This window comes from Carassius gibelio, chromosome A23 (assembly GCF_023724105.1).
Source record: "Carassius gibelio isolate Cgi1373 ecotype wild population from Czech Republic chromosome A23, carGib1.2-hapl.c, whole genome shotgun sequence".
Classification (NCBI taxonomy): Eukaryota; Metazoa; Chordata; class Actinopteri; order Cypriniformes; family Cyprinidae; genus Carassius; species Carassius gibelio.
In genome coordinates this window covers 12,478,056-12,501,104 of record NC_068393.1, presented here as the reverse complement: position 1 = coordinate 12,501,104, position 23,049 = coordinate 12,478,056, and the positions used below count along the sequence as shown (strand labels likewise).

Sequence of the window (23,049 nt, the reverse complement as noted above, 5' to 3'; positions counted from 1 at the left end):
TGTTTTTTTTTTGTTTGTTTGTTTTGCAGCGTAATTTTGCATCTCTGTGTTTGATTTCTGCTGACTCTCTTTGATTTCATTTAATGTGATTATTTTGATGCTTCAAACCTTCAGTAACACTGAAGTTTCCTGTCTTTTGTGGATTTTATAAACTTTAAGAGCTGTATGCATGCGGTCTTGCTGTGTGCTCGGCAGATTCAAGGGCCTCTAACTGTCTGAAACTGAGAAATGTGCCAAAATGAAGACTGCACCTGTCTCAGGGTCCCTCGTGGTTGCTACCTGATGTTGTTACTGAAAAAAAAACGTAGAAAAACAGCTTTTACCAGCTTTGGTAGAATATAGCACCCTTCAAATACACAAGTTTCTCTAACACTAGTGTCTCTTTAGGGCTCTGGGTCTAAATACAGCTCACCTTGAGTTAGTGTGGAGAAGTGAATGTAGAAATGTCTCCCTGTGAGCACACACTTCATAGAAAATCAATTTCATAGGTTACCTCTGGGTCCAAAAGTGTTTTTTTTTTTTTTTTAAACATAACAGCACAAGTGAATTCACTCAGTGAGCAGGAAAAAGATGCTTAGGCATGCCATAGTGTCTATTTTTATTACGAAATGTTTTGTTTTTGTAGAGATATTTTTAGTGTTATCTATAAACAGCCTTATATGCTTCTAGTTTTGTTGCCATCTGCAATTTTAGCCATGACTCTTTATGCAAGACATGATGTCTCTGTCTAATTACAGATTGGAGTCCTTCCAAAAACATCTGTTTCTCTTCTTTTTGGCACTCTGCCTCTTTTTCCCTCTTTTTTCTCTTCCAGTACTTAGTTTTGTTTATTTTTACTTCCTCTGTGTTTCCTAGGCTGATGTTTATCCCACGGATCTGCAGGACCGCACATACCCGTCATCTCCCAAAAATCCCAGAAGACACTTCCTTCTATGTGGATTAAAGTCTATAACAGGGAAACTAGAGCTTAAACAACTGGGATTTTCCCATGTTCTGTAGGAAATGAGACTTTGGCATCTGTCTTTTCTCTCTACCTGGACGAAAAGCCAAGGAAAGTGTACTAAAAGCTGACCGACAGGATTAATTTAACTTACAAAACTTACAAAAAAAACCCAAAGAAGACCCTGATGGTGTCATATGATATGGACTAAATCTACTCCGAGCGCCTAGCTGCAGTACTTTAACTCCTAATGAAACTGATGTTTTTCTGAATAATTCATAGTCAGTCTGGAGCTGTTAGCCCTCCCGCACTGTGTGTTGTAGCATGTGGCTTGGGTTCAACATCCACAGCATCGTAATTACACAGCAGAACCGATTTAGACCAAGGAGGAAACATCTTTACATCTGGAGATATGCTGTTATGTAGAGGGATGCACAACGCTGGAGACATCTGATCTACTTTTCTCACATCTTTGGTTCTCTTTACCTATGCGATTACCCAAAAGAAGCCCAAGAGATCCCGCTCTCTCTCACACATGCACCTAGTAAACTTTCTAGTGCTTGTCTTTCTCTCCACCACTGACATCCCATTCACACATCCCACTATAATGAAGCCTTTAATTAATGATGCACAGGTTCAAATTCGCCTGGTTCACTGACTATCCAGGGCTGTTGGTCCCTGCAGACACAGTGACCTTTGGAGAGGGCCAGATTACTGCTCTGTGGCCAAGCATTTTCACACACACACACACACACACACACATGGCCATGCACATGCATGTACGTCCACGCTTGAGCCCCTGGCAGTAAATAGTGAATGGTAAATGTCAGCGCTCTGGCCGTTGAATTACACAGTTTATTTGAATAAGTGTTAGAGCACCACAATCCCATCAACAGCTTGCCTCTGTCCACACATCGGCCTTCAGCAAGCTGGGAATTTTCTCTTTGATTAGCGGGATTATATTGACTTTTATCTTGAACTTGCTCTGTTACTGTCTCTCTTTTCCTGTTCCTTGCAGCGGCAGCCATGAGGGTCGCACCGACACATTTGGCAGGACCACAGAGCAGCATTCCATGTGGATAAATTAGTTTATATCGTGTCGGGGTTACACATTCTTGCCATATTTTTTACAACTGCACGGCTCGTGGAAGACAACGGGAAAGACTTAAAAGGGCCTGATGCACCTTTTAAGAGCAGCAACAAAAATTGATAAATCATCAAGAGGGAGTGAGGGCTAGTTCTTCACAGCCAGCGCTGAAGGAAACGCTCAACTCCCTCCACCTGCTGCCTCTCCTGCTCTCTAGCCTGATGGTTTGTTGATGCATTTGCCTTGATTTTTCCGTTCCTCAGCCTTCCCCCTTATAATGCTCTGTTGCTGGTGTGCCGTCCTGGAGCCATGCCCATCCCCGAGATGGCTTTGAGCCCGGTCAAGTCTTTGTACTGGGAGGTGTTCCCCTCCATGGCCACGCAGCGGGTGTACTGCACGCCTGTGCTCTGGGCCGGGAGCCTCTATGTGCTGGGGGGCTGCAGTGAGAACGGCCTCCCTCTGGACTCTGCCGAGGTGCTGGATCTGGAGAGCCAGCACTGGTGCGAGCTGCCCCCTCTCCCCACCGCTCGGGCCGGGGCATCCGCCGTGGCTGTTGGAGACCAGCTGATGGTCATGGGAGGCATGGACGCGCAGCAGAGGCCGCTGGCCTCAGTGGAAGTGTATCACCCTGACGAGGGCAAGTGGGAGAGGAAGACTGGACTGGGCCAGGCCTCTATGGGCATCACCGTGCTGGAGAACGGTAAGAGCAGTGTTTCCTCCTCATTTTGACTAATTCTTTGTTGAAAAGACCGGCTGGTCATGCTTTTTTCCTTACTACACTGCAAACAAGGTTTTTCAACATAAAAAAAAGCATAAAAATGATATTGTGTAAGATATTTAAAGACATGTTTTCAGAGAATATGTCCTTAATTATGCTTATGTTTCTTAACTTATTGTCAAATTAGGCATGAACCTCACAAAATTTAGTTTGATTATGCCAATTTTGATGGGGAAAGAAAAATAATCTTCATTAATTGCATATTCTATGAAAGTGAGTCTTATTATCTTGCAATTTTGGTTTCTGGGGTTAATCAAAAATAAGAGTGTCCATGAAAAAACAAAAGTGTTTGTTTCTACACAATTTCCACAGTTTAATGACCAGTAAAAACCATGCTTTTCTTATACCTTGAATGCGTGTGATTGTACACATATTAATGAGTATTTTCAATATATATTTTTTTTAAATATATTTTAAAATATTTTTAGTTTTAGTTTTTTATGGTAAACAGAATTTTTCATCTCATAAACATCATTACTTTTTGTTGAAGTTGCACCACAATCTGAGCTAACCTGCCTCAAAATTTTATTTTCTATTTTTAAATAATATCTAATTGACCTTGACACACAGTCACGAGGGTCTTCAGGTGACCTCTCAGTGATGTCATTTCCTGTTTTATCATTTCTAAAAAAGTTAGTTACACCGTTTGTTATTTTGAAGCAGTTGTTTTTTTTTCATTCCCAGTGGAAAAATAAAAATAAAGTATTACAAAATAATTTTTTTAAGAATTGCATTTTTTTAAGGCTTTTTTTAACTAAAGTTTGTGGGACATATACCCTGACATTTTTTAAGTTTAACCCCAACCCTCACCCCCACCCCCCAAATTAATTTTTATTTGGAAATTAAAAACATACTAACCATAGAAAAATGTATTCACATAATTGTATGTTTGAATTGTGCTTTTAATTATTTAAGTTAATTAGACTGTAACTGGGGAAAACAAAGTTTGGTTCTTCTTTTGTCTGTCAGAGCACGATTCGTTGTACAATCTTGGCTGCTGTTATCTTTGCTACAATAACTGTGGTTGTAATGAATGTCTCTCGTTGCCGGCGCTTCTAGAGTGCTCCGGATATACCAGCTCCAAATCAAGGCATCAGTCATGCCATACCGTGACACAAAGAATTACACTGCAGAGAAAAGTCTCTCTCACACACTCTCCCTCCCCTTTAGCTTGTGTAGGTGTGTGTTCAGGTGACAGTGTATCCAGTTTGAGACCCTGAGGAAGAGTGTTTATTCACAGGGATTCGTTTCAGCTAAGCCGCATTCCACTGGCTGAGCCGCATTGAGGCCTGGACAGTGGATCCGTTTTAAAGCTATCAGCAGGCCGGCTAAAACAAGACCTGTATTTGTGTTCATGTGCAAGAGAGAGCTCATAAGCCTGTGGTTCTTTAATGAATACTTTGGTCACGTCCACAGAATTATAAACGATCTGTCTGCTCATATACCCAGAGCAGCTGATCGTTTGAAATTAGCATGCAAGTTGTGTTCTGGGCGTTTGTCATAAAATAAGAATATTGAGGATGTGAGGGACACATATTCAAAAGGCCATATCATAAAGAAGTTCTATAGTTTTATCATAATTTTTTAGGTCCACTTATAAGGTTAGTCAAGGTTTCCTGCACTAGACTAGCCAAAACACTAGAGGGTTTATTTTTGCATGAGCATTTTTCCAATCTTGATATTTGATATTTTTTACTCTCATAATCTGGCCTTTTTACAAAAATAAGAATACTAATAATAATAATCAATAATCAATAATTATTAATATTTTGTTAATTATTAATAGGCATATTAATAATAAAATAAAATATATAATATATATATAATACATATAATAATTAAAATAAAGATGATGATTAACTTGCTCTTGTGTCATTCCAAACCTGAGTATTTCTTCCGTGGAACTGGAAATAAAGCAATACAATGCAATTAAAAAAAATAAGACCTGGACCTTTCAAAAGGGCAGAAGAGCACCCTAAAAGTATAATTTACATGATTAAATAATGACAGGTGTTAACTTTTGGGTGAACTTCTCCTTTAAAGTAGTCTTTTGCTACTGTACCTTTAAGACCTCTATATAAATGACCTCTGTTATGATTGACTAACCTCTTTGCATGTAAAAAGAGTAACACCATTTAGACATGGTACATGTAGGTTTGCTGTCAGGTCCAATTGATATGAATTTGTGGCCACTTTTATGTGTGAAAAATATGAACACACTGGAGAATGAGCTGCAGGGTTGTGTATCACGTATTTATCCATGTGCATTAGTGTGTTAATAATTATACCTCTGTTGTTCAGTCTCCATGAAGTTAGAGTCTCTTGTGCTCTCTTAAAGGGTGCACAAATCATACAAGAATAAAAATACCAGCGTGATCCATGCCTTGCCTTATTTAAACAAGCGCAAGCTAATTGCCATATGCCACCACCATGTGGCCTGATAATTAAACTTGAAAGATGTTATTATACAGCTTTCTGGAGTAGTGATTCTTATTGGTCAAATATTTTTATACAATGAATGTATAACCTCATGCACTGTGCTGTACTTTCAGGTGTCTCGTATCACTTCAAAAAATGTTTTTTTTTTTACATAATAAAATAAAAGTGCATTAGTTTATTTACTTGGCAAGTGTAGCAAATTAGCTCAAAAAAGGAAATGTATATCAATAATTACAATTAATTATGATTAATTACAATTATTTATATCAGCTGCCAATAGTAACTGTAGCAGAATTACTGTAGCAGTAACTGTGTGCTGTGGGTCGTGGTCGGGCTGGATGTCCAAAAGATGAGAGGGTAAGAACACTAGAGAAGAGAGTAGTTAGGGCTTTTAACTTATATGGAGTTCACTTCTCCAGGGGGCTGGTGAGCCAATGATGACTTAAACTTTCGGAGGGAACGTTTACCACTCGTTTGAACATGGTATTTTGCATATGTAACTGGATTGGGTGTTGATACAAAAACTAATAAAGATTCCTAGAACACGAATATGTTGCATGGGTATTAACATAGAATATACACACTCTCATTTAGGTCATAAAAATACAAATTTGTATATACCAAAAATATACGGCTATATAGACCCCTTTTGCGCGGACGTCACAGGTACGTCACGGCGCTAGCTGGAGGCAAAACAAACGGAAAACTGGAGGCGGCTAATACAAACCAACACAGGGTTGGCTACTCAAGGAGCTTAAAATGTTGTCTTGTTGAGTTGTTGGTTGCCAGAATCCATGGAGAACATTTTATATACATTGTTGTGATTAATTGTGATCGGAATTTAAGAACATGGTAAGAAAGAATAAATACAGAAAGTTTATAATTAATTTGCAGTCTTCAGAATTTTTATTTCTAGAAAATATTTACATCTTAATAATAATTTTACTGTAATGTCACTCTTTATTTAATCTAAGGATTTATACGCCCTCAGTTTTCTTTACTATAACTGCTCGGTTTCTCTATCAGGTAAGTGTAGATGTCAGGCCACTCAATCGGAGGTAATCCTGTCAGATCGTCCATCCAATGAGTGATTGTGTACGGGTCGATCAATCTGGTTCCGTCCGTTAAAGTTAACTTTTTCAAATAATTATCGCGGTCCCGGACAGTGAGTGACCTTAAATATTCAGATAAAGCAGATTATTCAGATTTTCTCCAGCCATTATTAAAAAAACAAGCTAAGAAAACTCGCTAGCTTCCGTTCGTTCAAGTGTAGAGGGGAATCTTTCTGCCTCCAGCTAAGCCCCGCCCACACAAATACGTCACCTTGTTTACCAACTGTAAAAGGGTCTATAGGAGGTTATTCATAATGTCCTTTTGTGTCAAAAAAAGCATTAGGGTCCTAAAACAGGCTGTATGAAGAAATTATTCTGTCCAGGGCTTTGGTATCAAAGACCTCTGTTTTCACCTCTCTCTCTCTCTCTCTCTCTCTCTCTCTGTCTGTGAGCAAGGCTTGTTCTCTTTGATATCCTTCACGTCATCTTAGAGACAGATTGCTTTGAGGGCCCACTCTGTATTTGTATGGCTTTGAAATCCCATTTACCCTTGCACCCCTTTGGCTTATCAGAACTATTCTGTATCCAAATATCAATCAGGGTCTGAGCCAAACCATCTGGATTTTGTAAATAACACATCTCATACTGAATTTGATCTCAATCATAAGAAATAAATTGTATTTTTTTTTTAGCTGATGCTGTTTGTGATAACGACAATAATAGAGACTCAAGCTAGAGAAGTGCAGCTGTGACCGGTTAAAACCACAGAAGTCCTATCTCGTATTTTTGTTTCTAAACATGAATGTTTTGGTGTGCAGTTTGAGTGTGTGTTGCGGTGTGAGGATGTGTCTGTTTGTCAGTGGGATGGCATTTGGAGTGGATGGCTATTTAGGTAGACAAGTTTTCTTTTATTTAAGACTTAAAGTAACTCTATATAGATTTTCGACTTATAACTTGTAAGGAAACAGAGTGTCTCACCATCACTCTGAGAGGAGTGGATTGTCACGGTTGTCAACCATACCATATAACACAGAATCACCCTGTGTTAAATCCAATGTGGGATGCAGTTTGTCTCATGTTTTAGCGTTTAACTCCTGAAATACAGCTGATAACACAGTAAAACTTTGGTATTTGTGTAAATTATGTGTCAGCATTATATATGACAGATTACATGGCAAAAAAATCTATTTTTGAAATGGAAATACAGACATTGGCAATGATAAACACAAACTGAATTTATCATCAGTATTAATGTCTTTTATTTTTTCTTGCTGATCCAAAACATTTGAATGGTAGTACGTGTATTTTGTGAAGGGTGAAATGTTAAGCATTATTCACTTTTAGTTAATTTCTTATACATTGGTGCACATTTTTTCACTGGATTTTTTGCTGTTAATTTTTTTTAATAATTGATCTGATGAATTTATTTGGTTTCATGAAAGTAAGCAAGTTGTCTTATGCAGAAAAGATGCCTCATTTTTCATAAAATGTCTAATTACAACATATTACTAGATAAATTGCTATTCATATGTGGGACACTTTTGTATAACACTAAAAATAAGAAATCATTGATTTCTGTCTGATACAGAAAATCTGATAATTATTTTCACGTTAAGGCTGATATTGATTATATAAAAAAAATAGTTTAATAGAAATGAAACACTGAAAATTCTAAGAACAAATATTAAAAATATGAGTTTTTTTGGCTATAATTTGACAGTAATTATTTGCTTTATCAGTATAAGCCTGAATTTTACTATCGGTGCATCATAATCATAAACAGTTACATAAAGAGTAAAGCCAACAGACAACTATTTATAATTCATGTGTAATAGAGATTACAATGCACTTTAGCATTGTTTTATTCAAGCAGAGATTGAGCTTTACATGTACTGCATACTTGCATACACTGGTGCACTGTCGGATTATGTGTGGTCAGTTGTTACCTGCCACTGCCAGTAATTGTGCCACTAATGCTCAAAAAGCATATATGACATAAATATAAATGTCTTCATAAGCTGTCACCACTGTCTTCATTGTTTTCTTGTGCTTAAGTTGGCAACCCTCTTAATAGCACACCGATGGGCCTGTGACAGTGAACTCTCTCTCTCTCTCTCTCTCTCTTTCTGACTGCTGTTATCTGTATCTCATTCTCTACCATCCCTCTCACTTCCCTACGCTCATTTGTTCAAGAGAGCATTCTTGTTGCCAGGCAACAGGTGTGTAAATCTGTGTGTGTGTGTTTGACCCAGAGACATTTTTAGAACGGAACAGGCTGAGTTGCAATGCCAATCCATGATTCACTCACTGCTCTGCTCTCTCCTCTTTGTCTCTTCACAAGAGAGGCAGAGAGAAGTGCGTATTGCCCTTCTGCCCCCTTAATACCCATAATGCCCTCTGTGTTCATCAGATACACCACAGTAAGAGACTCTTCCAAACCGCTTGCTCTGATGATCCAAACCATTGATTCCCTTTGTCCTCTAGACACACTGGATCTACGGATATCTCTGTAGATTTCACACCATCTTTCTTTTTAAAGAAGTACTGTACTTGTGTTTAAGGGCGGTTTGTTCATCTGTTACAGAAGCACCTTAAAATAATTTTTTGGTTTGTACAGAAGCCCCTGGAGATGATTTTAAAGTATGTCGGTGAAAGTCTCTGCTATAATCCTGTTGAACCCATTTGGTCCATTTTTCCTGAAAGTATTTGATTCAGGCAAAGTGAGCTTTCCCTCAGTAAATTATGCAGGACGCAGTGAGAGTGCTGCCTCTTTAAAAGATAACTGTACAAGTAAGAATTGAGGTCAGCTCGTATAGTGTTTCTCATTATAGAGTGCTAAAATGTCTGCAATAAAAAAATATTGTTGTGCTCTAAGATTGTGTCAGTGCTAAACAAAAGCATGTGAACGATGCAGGGTGTTGGAGAAGCTGTAGCTTGTCAAGCTTCAAGCTATTAATAGTTTCAGCAAATTAAATTAAGAATGAATTATGAATAAATAATTCAGCTGTTTGCATTTGTACTATGCTTTGAAAATATACACAAATGAGCATTTGCATTTTTTTTTACCTGTTAAATGTCACCCCGTCCCGTATACGGGACACCTACGTTGACTATACTATATTACAAATCAAATTTAATCTAATCTTGACAAACTATATATTGTTGGAAAGGTCTAAGACTCCCAAATATATATTTTACCAATATTTTTTGTTAAAAATTATGTAGGAAAAGTAATAGATTAATTTATGACAAGAGTGCACCCTCAGAAATCTACATTACAAAAGGAGCTTTGACCTTTGTTTAAAAAAAAGACTTCCTCGTTGCCTTTTTCTCTATCACATTTTAGAAATCATCAGAAGTTATATATCACTTGAAAACATAAAATCTCAAAATTCATCCTTTAAAACCCATTTTAAAATCAGACATTGCATTACCATGTAAATGGCACATCAAAATCATGTTAGAAAATGTTTTCAGTCATGAATTATAAAAATTTAGGTTTGTATCATGCACATTCAAGTCTATCTTCAAAAACGCGAGTGACAGTTAACAGGTTAACTTTCAAGATTCTTCCTTGTTGTTGATTGACGAATATAATTAGTTCATTATAGTTGGTTAACACAGAATATGGATGGATGGATGCTGTTTGTGTCAGTGGAAACATCTCAGATGAGACCTGGCCCACCTCTCCATATATCTAAAAACTCTTATGTAATAAATTCTTGTTGCACATACAGTAAACATCTTTCATTGATCGAAAGCATGTATGCAGTTGAAGCCGTGCAGGGTTTGAAGTGCTGGTCTTGAGAAAATGTTAGATGGTGTCATGAATAATTATGAGTCCACGCCTTGTCATAGGATAAAGATCTGCAGTCTCTTGAATATTCATGACACACTATAGTGCATTCTCTGATGTTGATTTCAGATGGAAATAGCTCAAAAATGTCTAAATTTGATTTTTTTTTCTTACAATTAAATATGACACATGCAAATGTTTGTCTATACATATATATCATCCATTACCTTTTATTTGGGTCATATATTTCAAGACGTAGGCTAGAATCTGTACAGTAAATATCCACAACGGTGCGGTGACTGACACACATACTTCTCATAACATTACATTCATCCGCGCCAGAGCACCACCCAGCAAGGAAGATCATTTCACACACAGCTGCAGTTGCAGGTTTTCAAACCGAGATGGCGACAAAGAGGCAACAATTAACTAACAATTTCCAATTACATTTATTTAATTAAAATTCATTCATTCATTCGTTTATTTTGTCATCAAAACCTAATGAAAAATCAACAGGTTTTGCTTTTGAGTTTTGGATAGTTAAAAATGAACAGTTTTGTTTGACATAAATCTGCTGCATTGTCTTCGTTCAAAGTTTCAGTGCAGATAATGTTCTTTTGAAATGATATTATGCAAAGGCTTGATGTGCAGTGCATCTGATTTGGCCTTGTTAGCACATGTCTTAATTCAGCCCATGTTGTGTGTAGGTGTGCAAGCTGCTGATAGAATGTTAGACTAGCATGTGTTTGCCATTTGGTTAGCTCCACAGCCGTGAAGATGATGCGTTTTTGTGTGCATGTGTTTGTGTGATCTCATTATATAAATTTGTCTGGGCAGTGAGCGGAGATGCAGATCACTATGGTTACAAATCCATCTCTGATTCATGTAGGAACAAGACAGCTGTGCAAACAAACACTTTAAACTCTTAAATTTTGAAAAATGTAAGTTTCACCTACTAATTCTTTCATTATTGGATGCGGTAACTTGCGAGACAGATGGTGCTCAAAAAACACAATGGAGCTATCGTACGTACACGGAAAGCCCAACTGCAAGCCTTCGCTACGTGCGCACATACACGCAATCCGAAATAAAAGACACTGAAACCATTAGCCCCTTCCTCTCTGCTGTTGTGCAAGGACTGTTTGATGTTACTTTGCGACCTCTGTGTTTGATTGCTGTGTGGCGTGCAGGCCAATTTTTTCTGAGGAAGCAACAGTGAAGAATAATAATATATATATATATATAAAAAAATAATATATATATATATATATAAATATTTATATAAATGTTAAGCTAGTAATTTATTAATATTATATATATATATATATATATATATATATATATATATATATATATATATATATAATTACACGTATATACAGGTGCTGGTCATATAATTAGAATATCATTTAAAAAGTTGATTTATTTCACGAATTCCATTCAAAAAGTTTGTATTAACTTGTATATCATATTTATTCATTACCCACAGACTGATATATTTCAAATGTTTATTTCTTTTAATTTTGATGATTATAACTGACAGCTAAGGAAAATCCCAAATTCAGTATCTCAGAAAATTAGAATAATGAAAAGGTTCAATATTGAAGACACCTGGTGCCACACTCTAATCAGCTAATTAACTCAAAACACCTGTAAAGCCTTTAAGTTTTTTAAGTTTTACTTAGTGACAGATAAATCTGGGCCAAAATAAAGTTTGATTGGATCACACCATCTTTGATTTATACAGTTGGTTAGCATTTTATTATTTGCATTTTCCATTTTCTAAACCAACCTTCGACCCATCAGATAAGAACTAGTCTGAAACATTCTCACAAATGTAGTTGTTCTGTGCTTTTGAGTGTCCATCAGTCACCTTTATCTGAGTCCACAGACTTCATCACATTAGCTTTAGAGAAATCTCTCTGTATACTTCAGCTTTTGCTGTAATTCAACGCTCCGAGAGGAAGACGATTAAAGAGTTTCTCCAACATTAAGTAATTGTCTCAGAGCTGGTGGCTTGTAACATTCCTCACCCCACTTAATGATTATTTTCTTTCCCCAGGGGAGCTTTGGGAGGATTGTGCTTCTCTGACCATCAGTGCTTTGCCGCAGGCACATATACAGTCCACAGCTAAAGCGTTGAGCTCACTTTCACAAGATCCAGCAGACGTCTTTACTTTTCACAATTTGTTCTCATGCACGTACATATATACCGTGTTGCCATGTGTTTCATGCATTTAGAAAATATTGGGTCTGTGGAAATGTAGTTAAATGAAAGGGGAAGTGTGTAACATTGGCACCAAACAAATAATGACTGCTCCCTTCAAACAGATTGTTCCTTGTTTGTCTGGCTGGCAAATGTACCCATGTATAACTAAATTCACTTATGTAAGAAACATTTAAATGTCAAGTGTTTATTTAGATTATTGTGGATGCTTTAATTAGCAGTCAACTTATTTAGGGAGGGTTTTACAAGCATGAAATTGATTTGTGGTGGTGGGGGGGGGGGTTGTAATGAACATGGCAGTATTAAACAACGCAGTGCTGTACTCTCTGATTGCAATAAATGAACGAGAAGAAATGCTCTGAAAGTGAATGCAAAGCTATCATATACAGCAGTTGTGATGTGTACACTATTTTATTAATGTTTCAGTGATTTTTAAAACTTTATGATTTTCAATGAAATCTCCATATATCTGCAGAATCACTTTTTCACTCACCGTAAGGCCAGTATGCTGTTACTCGCTGATGTTTTCTTATTTGAATATTCTTATTTTAGCAAAGTTACAATGCAAGATCTGTTTTTGAAATATACTGAAATATATTCCAAAAAATTGAACTCAAGGTAAAGATTCTCTATAAACATCAGTCAAATTATTTACCTTTTTCTTGACTCCCATTTTTAAACTCTTGTGTATATTAAGACATAATATTAAAGACGACCTGAATTGCAATTTTTAACCCATTTTACTACTTGAATTTTATGCATTTCCAAGTAAATTGGGAAAAACATAGGAATTGACTAGACTGTGAATAGTAGCTGTTACTTTACCAAAATGGATTCAGGTTGAACGCTAATGTGCTAAAACAATGTCTAAATATGTATTAGGCTTTTTTTTTTTTTTTTTTTTTTTAACGCCTGTGTGACCTATCTGATGTCACCCGAAAAGTAAAATTGAGAGGAACAAGTTATTGAATATTGATGAAGTGTACTACAAGACACATGGCCCAGTTGATGTTCATGACCAGACCAAGAACTTAAGAGTGAATAGGTCAACTTTGATTATAGTGTTGACTTGTTGGTTTATGGCTTAATTTTACTTCAACTTATCTCCGATTAGTCCTTCAATGCATGGATATTTCAGTTTAAAGAAATATAACTGTATTTGGATAGAAAAAGACATAATATTTGATGTTCCTTACATTTGTTGATATACCTTACATTTCTCAAACAAATTTACTGTCTTGATGTGTTTTTTAAATGCACAAGTAAAAAAAAACCCTTTGCAAAATACTTTGCTCTAGGTCAATAAACATAAAAAGGAAATGATGGTGAGAGATGGTAGGTATTCCTTTCTACATCAGCCCAGACTTCAAAGTGATTTCAGTGTTAGTGTGCTCTAGGCGTCAGCTGTCAGAGCTCCCGCTGAGACGGCTGTACCTGAGCACAGTGAAGATGTGCGGGTCAGGCAGCTTCCCTCCATCAGTCCTCTGTGTTGACTCACCCAGCAGCTGCTATTTAGAGTGATTTCAGAGTTTCACAGAGGAGGGATAGAGGTCATAGCTCATTTTGAGAAAGCCCTATCTCCCCCTGAGCAGGTGGTGGAAGACTATTCTATTCTATACCACAATGCACTGCCCCAGGAGTTCACTGTGTGCTGCTTTGTGCCAGCTGTTACACTTGCAGGGTGTTTGTGAACAATGGCGTGGCCTCGTGCGGCTCAGTGCTAAGTGGTCCCTATAGCACAAGCTTTTCGACCATATATCTTCACCACTCCATCCCGAGGCCCAGCTATGGCACTCTACACCTGAGCCTGTTCATCTGATTGTTGAATATTTAATAGATTATTTTCATTTAAAGAAACTCTAGTACACTAATCATAGGAACAGGTTAGGAAAAATGAAAATTCAGTCATCATTTATTTCCCCTTGTGTTGTTCCAAACCTGTATAGTTTCTCTCTCTCTCTCTCTCTCTCTCTCTCTCTCTGGAAATAGCAGACTACAAACTATACTCACTAACATTTTAACTATTAAAACTATGCTCATTAATATTTTAATTGGCTACTTATCTTGCAGTTTCATAAAAATGTCCTGAGTTTTCTAGCTCAATGGCTTCTGATGCATATTTACTGTACACAGCAGTCTAATTAGGAATTATTTTGTCTTGATATTATATTCTCTCTGAGCTATGACATTTGTTGATTTTACATCATTTACTTTATTCACAGTGTGATTTTTTTCAACTAATAGCCATACATCTTTAAAGATGCATCTAACGTCTTTGCATCTTTTTTAACTATCTATATATAAAATGTGATGTTTATATATATAGTATTTTGTATGTGTTTGTTAACAAACACAATATGACTAAACTAATAATGCACAAACGGTTGTATTTTAATTTTTTTTTATTGAATTCATTGAGTGATGCAGAATGGAGAAAGTAAGTGAATTTAAAGGGATAGTTCACTTAAAAATGAAAATTACCCCATGATTTACTCACCCTCAAGCCATCTTAGGTGTATAAGACTTTCTTCTTTCAGACAAATACAATCAGAGTTAAACAATGAGCTGGCTCTTGCAAGCTTTATAATGGCAGTGAATGGGGCACGAGATTTTGAAGCCCAAAAAAGTGAATCCATCCACCATAAAAAGTGCTCCACATAGCTCCAGGGGGTTAATAAAGGCATATTTAAAACTAAAACAAATGGTAAACTGTAACTTCCGCTAATTGTCGTACTCGCGAGAGAGTGGCATTCCAGCAGATGACGCAGGTGAAGCGTGAGCTCCAGTGAGAATATGGTATTGCTGTTTACAGTCTCCAGTCTTTGGTTGGCTTATATCTAAATAATCTGAAATTTTCCTTTACAAATCCTCATTTTCTACTTTAATTCATGACTGGTTTATATAATTTTAATTATATGGATATTCTTCTTACACAAACTGAGTGCTTCACTTCAGAAGGCCTTTATTAACCCCCTGTGTGGAGCACCATTTATTATGGATGGATGTACTCCTTTTGGGCTTCAAAATCTTGACCACTATTCACTGCCATTAAAAACTTGGAAGAGCCAGGACATTTTCTTGGCAGTCTGAAAGAAGAAAGTCATATACACCTACGGCCTGAGGATGAGTAAATCATGGGATAATTTTCATTTACTGAGTGAACTATGTTTTTTATTTTTTATTTAGTCATTTATAGATCCTCTTTTTGCAACAAAATCTCCACCAAACATTTCTTGTTGCTGTTCTTCCTGTAGATTTCCTCTGTAGGTTATACCACAACATCTCAACTGGCTTAAGGTCAGGACTTCTTTCTCAGATGTTCTTTAGTTGGTATTACTTGTATGATTTGGGTCCTCTCTAAAGCTTAAAACTCATGAACTGCTGTACTGGAAAAATTTATTGATGCATTTTTAAATTCATTTGTTTTCCAATGAATGAAACATGTTCAGTCCTTGAGGCAGTTGGACTATGATGCACCTTTCACCACGCTTCACAGTTGAGATGAAGTTTCAGTTTTGGTGTGCAGTGCCCTTTCCCGGAAGCACTGTGGAACAACCACGTGGGTTTAGGCCAACATAAGATATCCCAGGGAGAGCAGCAGCAGTCCAGATATTTTATGTATTTCTGAACAGGTTTTGTTAGTGTGGATTACTTTTATGGTGCTTATGGTTGTACTTTTTTTGTCTGTTTTGTAACTTAGCATATGTTGCATTGTATCAAAAATACCCATGAAGAAGTAATATCACCTTCACTCCTGGAAGCTTGCACTGCTGAGTTCATTTTTGTATGCAGTATGCATCAGATACTGTGTGAATGGACTGTGGGTGGCCTGTGGGCACGCCATCTGAGGCTGAGGCAACATAGTAACAGTCAGGTAAGGCAGCATGCTAGAGTTGCTTGTGGCTGCTTGTCTCTCAGACACAGATCACTGAGCAGATGTAAATGACTGGAGGTCAGTTGTCATCACACTGTCCCTTGACCTTGAGGGCTTCTTGTGCACGCACAGAAACTGTATGAGAAAAAGTGAGATTAAAGACATGATAAGCATCCAGAATGCAACAATGGAGTCATCATACAATGCAAATATGACTCCATTGTTGTTGTCCTCTCAGCCTCCTACTCCCGCTGTGAGTCTGGATGTACCTGTAGCTGAGCAGCATCAGTTTGAAGGCAGGCAGATGCTCCATCACAGCAGGGATATGTTTGTAAAAGAGCAAACTATATTCCGGTCTAGTAACTTTCTTTGGACTTAAGATTGATCACAATAATAAAGATATGTTAAACCTAAATTAATAGTTTGAAAATGCAACTTTCCGTACAGAGAATATATGAGACCACAATAATTCTACAATATTAAGACTCAATAATTACAAATAAATATTTTATATTGCCTATTTTTTAAACCGACCACAGTTTTCTGGTTAAATGGCTTCTATTTCATATTTTCTGTATACTTCAACCACATTACGAGTTCTTTTATGTCCTTTGATCCACTTCTTGTAACTTCCAAAGCAAGAAAATTAGTTGGTTTTACATTATTGCCTTCATTCAAAGTGCCTTGCATGTCCATTTAAACATTCTGCCACAGATTATGAACGAAATGGATTTTAATTCAGTAAACAAACATCTAAATCATCAGAAATAAACAAACAACATTGTCATAAAGTGCCGTAATTATGTAAGAAATAATTGAAAACAGCCCTTTGAATAATTAGAAAATAGTGCACAGCTGAGGTGGTAATACTGCTGTGCAACCACACCACAATGTTGTTCAGATGTTGCATTTCAAGACATTTGCTCTATATAGCTCTATAGTATAGCTCTTGTATGTTTCTTATGCATCTTATCTCACGCCTCCGTTGCTAATTCCAGAAATTCATTTTACATTTAGCAGATGCTTTTATCCAAAGCGATTTACAGTGCATTCAGGCTATTTATCAGCTTCAAGAACAACGCTGTTACCTTGCTAAAGAGGTAGGTTTTTTTAAGTGTCTTAGAGACGTTGCTACAGTTCTTCTTGTTTAAGTTTGTCTCAGTTTTTTGTTGTTGTCAGCCTCCTTGTGCATACAAAATCTCACTGGATTATTACAATATTTCCTACCGACAAACTACAGCAAAAGATAGAAATAACTGGCTTAAACCCTTTTTATGTCTGTGAAAATACTAATGGCCTAAGACTTTTGCACAGTACTCTACTGTGGCCTAGCCCTAGATCTTTATTTAGATGGTTTAACTCTATTTATTTTATTTTGTGACAAATTGAGTCTTCAGATTCAAATTCATCCAAAAACTGCCAACAACATGTTTTTAAGATGTCATGTTTTTTCTTGTGTAATGTTTTATCTGATGTAAACACCCCCTAAGAAAGATTTCCAACTGTGGTCAGTTATACCTTGAATAAAGACTGAATAGGTGACAAGTCATTCGCCATGTCCCTATCTACTTTCTTCAGCTTGGCCGAGCCTCAGGGAGAATTGTGGGCCATTTAAGCTGAGTTTTACTGGCAATTGAACTAATGCTTCTTCTGGCACTTACTCTAAATCTGCCCAGTAAGTAATGAAGGGCCTAGAGCGCCAGTAGGGATCAATTTAATGCACTCTTTCCACCCGTCATCTTTTCAGCCATGTTGATCTTCATCTCTAACAGATTTTTCCCTCCCTTCTGTCCTCTGAATTATTATTAGGCATTCCCATTTCACGATTCTTTAAATCGTTTCTTCATCCATAGCCTTATGTTACATCCTTCAGTAATTTTAGATCCGTTTAAAATCTTTCTACGTTCTGCCTCCTGACACGCACACATCCAACTTCCCACTTTATTTTAACCAGAAATAATAACAATAAAACAAACACACGTCATTCTCATTCAATATCAAATCACAAGTAGTTCATCTTCACTTCTGTTTCTATGGCAATAGTTAGCTCTGTGGAAAAGTCAAACCGTTGGCAAATAATTAACCCTCCGTGTGGTTTAGTTTGACACTGTCGTGATGTGGAGCCCACAGAGACAGATGACAGAGTTTAGATTCTTTAACATTCTATTTGGTTATTCTTTTATCTAATTGAAAAATAAGCATAAATGCTCTAGATCTTATTAAAGGGGTCATATGATGCGATTTAAAGTGTTCCTTTCTCTTTGGAGTGTTACAAGCTCTTTGTGAATATATAATATCTGTAAAGCTGCAAAGACTGAAGTCTCAAACCCAAAGAGATATTCTTTATAAAAGTTAAGTCTCGTCCACGCCCCCCTGAAACGGCTCGTTTAAACACGCCCCCACGTCTCTACGTCACGATGTGGGAAGATTTGCATAATGCCGTCCAAATGTTCACGCAAACAAAGAAGACGTAAACATTTTTAAATATTTTTTTGTTTGTTTATTATTTATTTTTTATTGATAAATGTATTTATTAATTTGCTAAATGTCATCTAAATGCCTCCCATTGTAGCGAAATCACAAAATAAAAATGCAGTTAAATACTCCATTACTGATATACATTTACAAACAAATTCAATACAGTTCTCACAACCTCAGAAGGCTAGATATATTGCTCTGAGCTGCATCAGTTCATGTTTAAGACGAGGACTGATTTAGATACAGATTAAACAAATTTTTTTAGCACACATACTGATGTAAATATATATATTTTGCATTTGCATTAGTCCCTATAGAAATAATAAGAATAAATGAATAATACATGAGTATGCGAGTATGTGTGCGTGTGTATTGGTGCTTGAACGAGAGCAAAAGTTGTGTGCCAACACTGCTATAAATCTCAAAGGGCAATTGTTTGAAAATGTTTATCTGCTCAGCTTGATATCCCTACCCAGCATGCCTGTTTCACACTGTATCTATGAAAAGAAAAAACACTAAAAACATGTTTGATTTCATCTGGTGCCAAGAAAGATCCCGGCGCTTGTTGATTCCCTGAATTCATTGGTTGATTTTGCACCTGTGAAGGAGAATTTTTTTTTTCATAGTATAAAAATATACTTTGACTCTTTCACCAGGTGATCGACTTCTGTGAATTTCATGCTGTAGATGGAGCGACACACTGATGAAGAACTTTCACTCATTAGCGCATATGTCTCTGAACCTCTCCTGCAGTCAAGTGCATTCATCTTGTTCTGCTTTAATGCCACTGCAGCAGTCAGAGTACAGAAACGCATAAACCTCCAGAGAACTGTTGCTCTGTCAACTTTATACAGCCTGGAAATGTAGTACTATTACACAGTAGCTCAAGCCCAGCTCACACTGTGATCACAACCATTTTCAACATTTGACTGAGATTTTATTGCCATAGTAATCAGGTATGAAATCCTCCAGGTTTTCTCTTGGACTTGGATTATGGATTTATAATGAGTTTGGTTAAATGGTTTAGTATGGTATCGATCTGATGGCAGGGAACAGTTGTGGCGTTAATGGTCGGTCATGTTTGTCTGCACATCCAATGTTGTTTGCAGCCAATTGCTTAGCCATCTGACATCATCCTTAGACCTACGTGTGTGAATTGTAAATGTTAAGAGACCGACCATTTCAGTCAGTAATGGTGGATGTTTTAAAGTGCAATAGTTTCCTAACACGTGCACCTTTAAATGAGCCCCAGACTCTTGAGTGTCTTGTCAGCCTGTCTTCAGCACACACTCACACAGCCAGTGAACAGCAGAAAGCTGCTTAGGGTGATACTGCAGAGGAGAGCCAGTCGTGAGGATGGCACACACACACACACACACACAACACACGCACGGCTGCCACCCGCCCACGCGCTATCTTCATCCTCATCACTGTCTATTTCGCTTCGGCCCCAAAGATACCCAGACACTTGCTGCTGTAAGATGATTATTTTACAAAAGTATATTTGTGCTGAGACTCAGCATTATTTACTTTTTAAGTATGAGCTGGATGTTTGGTGTTCCTATACGCTGTTTTTTTGTAATGTTAAGTGGTTGATGGTGTGTGTGTGGCAGTGATTCGGCTCATCATGCTCTTCTGCTCCAGATGGTGGAAGCTGAAAAGGCGGATTTCTCTGCGGCTCAGCGCTGAGATTAGTATTTCTCATTTCAATCTCTCTGCTCATTTAACGGCGTTGGTGTGGATGCCTTTGTATATATGCATTCTTCGAGTTTCTCTGAGTTCAGGCACTTCTATGTCCCAGGGGTTGATTTTTATTAAATCTAAGAGATTGCAGCTTTATCTTTTAGTTATATGAAAATCACATTAAAAAGTCTCGTACATTTTCTACCCTGCCTTGGGTACTTCTTATTGTGTATTTAAGTAACACGTTTTATCCCAGATCCAGACATAAACTAGGAATATCCATCAAATATTAATCATTACATTTTAAACTACAGTATGATAAAACAAACATTTGTGTAAAAAGCATAAACCATTTTAATATTTTGTCTGTGTGTGTGTGTGTGTGTGTGTGTGTGTTTGTGTGTCTCTCTCTCTCTCTCTCTCTCTGTGTGTGTGTGTGTGTGTCTCTCTGTGTTTGTGTGTCTCTCTGTCTGTCTGTCTGTGTGTGTGTGTGTGTGTGTGTGTGTGTGTGTGTGTGTGTGTGTGTGTGTGTGTGTGTGTGTGTGTGTGTGTTTATAATCATGGGTTAGTTTGGGTTTGGGGTTGGTAAGATTTTTTGGTAAGATGCTTTTTAATGAAGTGCTCACCAGTGCTGGGTCTATTTGATAAAAAAAATGTGTATATATATGTATGTATATGTATGTATGTATATATATATCGCACCTGAGTATAAGTCGCATCAGTCCAAAAGTACGTCATGACGAGGAAAAAAACATATATAAGTCGCACCGGACAATAAGTCGCATTTATTTAGACCCAAGAACCAAGAGAAAACATTACCGTCTACAGCCGCCAGAGGGCGCTCTATGATCAGCATCTCTGCCAGCATAGAGCGCCCTCTCGCGGCTGTAGACGGTAATGTTTTCTGTTAGTTCATTTCTCTTGGTTCATGTCAAATTAATTTTTATAAATAAGTTGCAGCTGACTATAAGTCGGAGGACCAGCCAAACTATGAAAAAAAGTGCTACTTATAGTCCGGAAAATACGGTATATATAAGAGTAAATAATAATATTTTGTGGAAACCGGGTTACTTGTTTCATTGGTGAACCAAAAGTTCTAATGAACAACATTTAGTTGTAATAGAAATATAGTATTAGTATATAGCATAGTAAATATATTAATGATAGTAGTAACATAATAAATATATTTAACATCTCTGTTCATTTTTACTGTTTATTTTGATTTAATATATCTTTACTGAATTAAAGTATTTTTGTTTTAATCTCACCGATCCCAAACTTTTGAGTAGTAGTGTTATTTTTTAGATAGTAACCCTTTACTGTAGTGTCATTTCCATCATGAACAACACTTTCTCTGCTAATAAATTATGCAATTTTGCATTTTGCCATTTTATTCCAAACATGTAATTGCCACCACAGAAAGATTGGTGATCAGAGATAATATTTGCAAATCATTTTTGTTCCTGACATTCAGAAGAGAAGTGATAGCACTCTTTTGTGTTGCATGTACTGTACAGTATGTCCCCTTTGGGGCATTGCTAGTAGACAAATAAACTGTTAGGAATGTGAAGAGTGTATATTTCCACAGTCCACAAGGCCAAAGTGTCAAAAGTAGAAAAACACCCATACAGTATATATCTGTGTGTGAGTGATTGTGTTTCTGTGTTCTTCAGCCTTACAAGGAGAGGTTTATTTGGCTTGTGGCACAGTTCCTTTTTATATCATACTCTCTTATCTCTTTCCTCTCCCCGACTCTCTCTCTCTCTCTCCTCCTCATGTTGTTTTCTCTCTGTGTCATATTGTTACTGAGGCAGATAGCCCAGTACACCCGACTCCCATAGGTACATTTCCCATAGCAGCAATTTACACTCTCCCGGATGACCATGGTGTATGTGCCTAGTATAGCGCCCACCCATTCTGTCTGTCTCAACCCAAAGATATGTTCTCTTTTCATTACTCATGCTGACGGAGAGGAGAACATTACCCATGGTTCCCCTGGCACACCTCATACAGATGCTTGCAGTTGTTCAGAGAGATGGGGCTCTAAACAGGAGTGTAAGACATAGACTACTGTTCAAATGTTTGGAGTATTAAGAAATTAATACTTTTATTCAGGAAAGATGAATTAAAAAGATCAAAAGGGATAGTTAGACATTAATAATGTTCCAAAGATTTATAACTTAGATTTATAACATTCAGTTGTTTTGGTGAGCTATCCCTTTAAGTCAAGTTTTACCTTTTGCAGTTTAAATAAAATTTACATTGCACATACTTCAACATATACATCTTGATTTCTTGAGACAGATAAAAATATGTAGACAAGAATATCTTGATTAATCAAGCTCCAACAACAAAACGGCGGATCCCTTGAGCACTTCTTATGGTAATTAAGCTGCGCAGAGCAATTAGAAATTGACGTCACGAGTGAGCAGGACAAATACATTATCCTTTGAATCTTCCATCCTTGCATCTTATCTGTTCCTCTCATCTTAAAAGGGAACCAAGGATGTGCAGTTTTAGAAATGAGAAGCACCTCTTGTCCGTCCTCATCTTTCTTTTCTTCCCTGGTTGTGGGTGCACTTCTCTGTCTCATTAAAAGTGGGCCACCGGGATCAAGAGGGCTGTTGGGTTATTATAGTTTTATTTAGTCTGCAGCTCATCTTGGGTCGACAAACTGAGCATCATTAGCATGTTT

General features: G+C 37.1%; 1 protein-coding gene across 1 annotated transcript in view; it reads left to right on the top strand.

Moving 5' to 3' along the window:
- LOC127944538 (kelch domain-containing protein 8B) overlaps positions 1-23,049 on the top strand; it is a 92,823-nt gene that overhangs the window by 11,571 nt on the left and 58,203 nt on the right. Inside the window, exon 2 of the mRNA XM_052540544.1 lies at positions 856-2,727. Within this exon, the coding sequence (XP_052396504.1) occupies positions 2,337-2,727 (391 nt within the window). The 5' untranslated portion in view covers positions 856-2,336. The remainder of the gene's footprint in view (positions 1-855; positions 2,728-23,049) is intronic.